This window comes from Sphaeroforma arctica (genome assembly GCF_001186125.1).
Source record: "Sphaeroforma arctica JP610 unplaced genomic scaffold supercont1.1734, whole genome shotgun sequence".
Taxonomy (NCBI): domain Eukaryota; class Ichthyosporea; order Ichthyophonida; genus Sphaeroforma; species Sphaeroforma arctica.
This window is the reverse complement of record NW_014038824.1, coordinates 5,435-8,477: the sequence shown is the minus strand read 5'-3', so window position 1 is coordinate 8,477 and position 3,043 is coordinate 5,435. Positions and strand designations below refer to the sequence as shown.

The 3,043-nt window shown below is 43.6% G+C and overlaps 1 protein-coding gene across 1 annotated transcript; it reads right to left on the bottom strand.

The window, feature by feature from the left end:
• Positions 1-228: 228 nt before the first annotated feature.
• Positions 229-2,231, bottom strand: SARC_11521 (hypothetical protein). The gene has a single exon (XM_014294394.1). It carries the CDS (start codon positions 2,154-2,156, stop codon positions 1,122-1,124), a length of 1,035 nt encoding a protein of 344 aa, XP_014149869.1. The 5' UTR covers positions 2,157-2,231; the 3' UTR covers positions 229-1,121.
• Positions 2,232-3,043: the final 812 nt, after the last annotated feature.

Genomic DNA, 3,043 nt, shown 5'->3' with positions numbered 1-3,043 from the left:
ATATATAATATAAACCTTTATGTATACTTTAACGCCTATTTCTTCACGCATATAAATTCATATCACCTGAGGACCACATTTATAAGTTTTTATCTCTCGAAAAACTTGTTCATATATTACTTACCACACTTCTAATGGTTTCTTATCGATACGTACGATCTTAAGACACAATTCGTGGTACATAGTTCACACTTCATACCTACCGCTCCGTAACAAACTCGGCCATACTTTCGTGAACAGAGTTTAATTAGGAGAAATACAGGACTTCTTATCTGTATACACACGCGCGTATGTGGGATACGTATACGTGTCAAACATTTCACATGGCGAAGTACCGCACCGTGTACAGGTACGATACCTATATCATACAGATAAGTCATGTGTACAAACTCATTTGTACATGGCCACTTGGACCTATCCGCTGTTCAAAGGGTATCCAAAAGCATCGCAAGCTCGTGGTTGACAGGGTGTTTTTCACAGAACCTCTAGTTCACCAATGCGCAGGAGAACGCCACAGCTATACTCTACCCTCCCTCCCGTACGGCCATTCACCAGGATGACCTCTAAATACTCTATTGTATATCATCAACCTAAGCCACAAGATTCAACCGATCCACTATCACGACAAACCAGTGCTCTGGCGCGAGCGTATTTACCAGAGCCTCGATTTACATCATGCATTCAATCCCCATAACTCACCGGTTGATATCGAACTCACAGCAAGGTAAATCGGCGCTTTGACATAATATATATATATATATATAAATATTTATATATATATATACATATACACACATATATATATATACATGGTCTCGCTAAAATTCCCTTGCACTTCGGGTCACGAGATTTGTCCAAGGAAATCATGTACTGAAACACAATCAATACCAATGCATAACCCTCAACTGCATACCACCATACTATACGGACACCCATTCGCATCAGATTGCCAAGCCTGACACTCATCGTCACCCGCGATACCTCGTATGACGTTCCCTCACATCGGCTTGCGCTTGATATTCTTATCTCCTCTCGAACGTCCTGGTGCACCGCACTGTCTATTTAAACACTCTATTCCAAACCATCAACATCAGTCATCAGTACATCTATCGCTCCAATAGTCAAGGTTCCTTGCCCGAGTCCTTCGCTACACCCTCCGGTGTGTACGTTAGTAGTCTTCCGCCAGAGCCAGATACTACGGGTCTGGGTAGATCGAGGTTCATCTTGGGTTTATTGGTCATAGCACGCTGGTAGAAGAAAAACCCGGTTATAGACAACGCATAGGCCACACACTGCAGCTGGGTGACCGCGTTGCCAAGCATCACGGCCCCTAGCAACACAACTCCGACGTTCTTCGCCTGGGCGAGCACCTTGAAGCTGAGTGAGGAGGTCAGCTTAATCACAGTCATAACCAGCAGATTACAGACAAACCCAAGTGAACCTGCAACTAGGTACATATGAGGACTGGCCAGCATTAGCTCAAAACCTTGGTCGGCATGGAACCTACTTCCCTCAAAACACACGCCTAATGCGAGTAAACACAGGAACGTGATGGGTGCAATATGGAAGAGGCCTTCAATGGGCCCAGAAAAGGTGCCGCTGAGAAGCTTCTGAGTCATCACCAACTTCAAAGACTCGAACACAGACGAACTCACAGACAGCGATACACCGAAGAGCGAGAAGTCCAATTCACCGTACGCGGATGTGGCACATCCAACTACAATCAACCCCACGGCCATCAGGAGATCCTTTCTGGGTCTTTCTAACCCGAAGAGGAACATTGTGCACATGGTAATGGCGGGTGTTCCGGCTTTGAGCATCTGGATAAAGGCCACGGAGAGGTGCATGTACACCGCGTTGCCTGTTGCTAGGGTACCGGCAGACATGAGTCCAATGGGCAGGATCATCTTGATGTACTGTTCTGTGGATAGGTGAACGTTCTGTTTGGCCCAACCCATGCGTATGAATATATACGCTCCGATGAAGGAGAACAACTGACCCAGACTGCATAGGAATATGGGGTACTTGAAGTCGCCGGAGTTGAGGATGTGGTTGTTGAGCATGATCAGTGTTGTACTACATGCTGCCCATCCAAGACAAGTCAGTACGGTGATCAACAGACCGGTCACCGCTTCGTCGCCCTTCACTGAAGTCATATTGCAAGTTCAATACAAAACTAACTTAAGCCCTTGCATATATGTTTGTGTGGTAGCTGTGTCTCAATATGTACCACTTCCACTTAGTTTTGAATTGGGCCCAATACTCCAATAGGATAATCCATAAGCACACGGCGCCAAGGCCGGGCGCGAGCCTTGCAGTCGGCCTAAGAACTTCACTTTGAAGTTTTACGTAAACGCAAAAACAATTGAATCCTATACGTTCCAAGTTAAAATCGATAGACCACAATCCCACAGTCCCTGGTTGAAATCCCGATCGTATTTTTATAATATTAAAATATACCATCAACGTACGACAATTTAAAAATAAACGTTTCAACGAAAAACGAGGAGAGCGGAAAAAATCAAACACAATCCAAGTAAATATTCTGTTTATTTGGGGGGGGGGGGCGTATAAAAATTCATTATAATATCAACCAGGGTTCTCATGGCAACCAAATATTCCCAAGCACACTGAGATTTGTAAGGTGAGCTCAGACTCACAGCCTCCGACATATGTACTGACTTATTTTTCAAATACATAAATACGTATTCTCGGCATTTCTCGCAGACTACAGTATTCGGGTGTCAATTTGGAAAACATCATAGCCTTCTGTGTTCAATTTTCAGGAGGCTATTAAAAACGAGATGATAAAAATCTGTGCGTCGTTCTCACATGGTATAGCTGTAGTATATAATACTAGTAACTGAATGTTTCTGAACGGTTTAAACGACCCACACAAACGCAGAAAAGGAGAATAAAAGGGCTCATATTAACGATGGATGGTGAAGAGGCTGTCTATGATGACATGAAATTAACATAAAATATAACAACACTTTCATGCTCTATGTATTAGTATGTATACATGTTCGATTATATATGATAC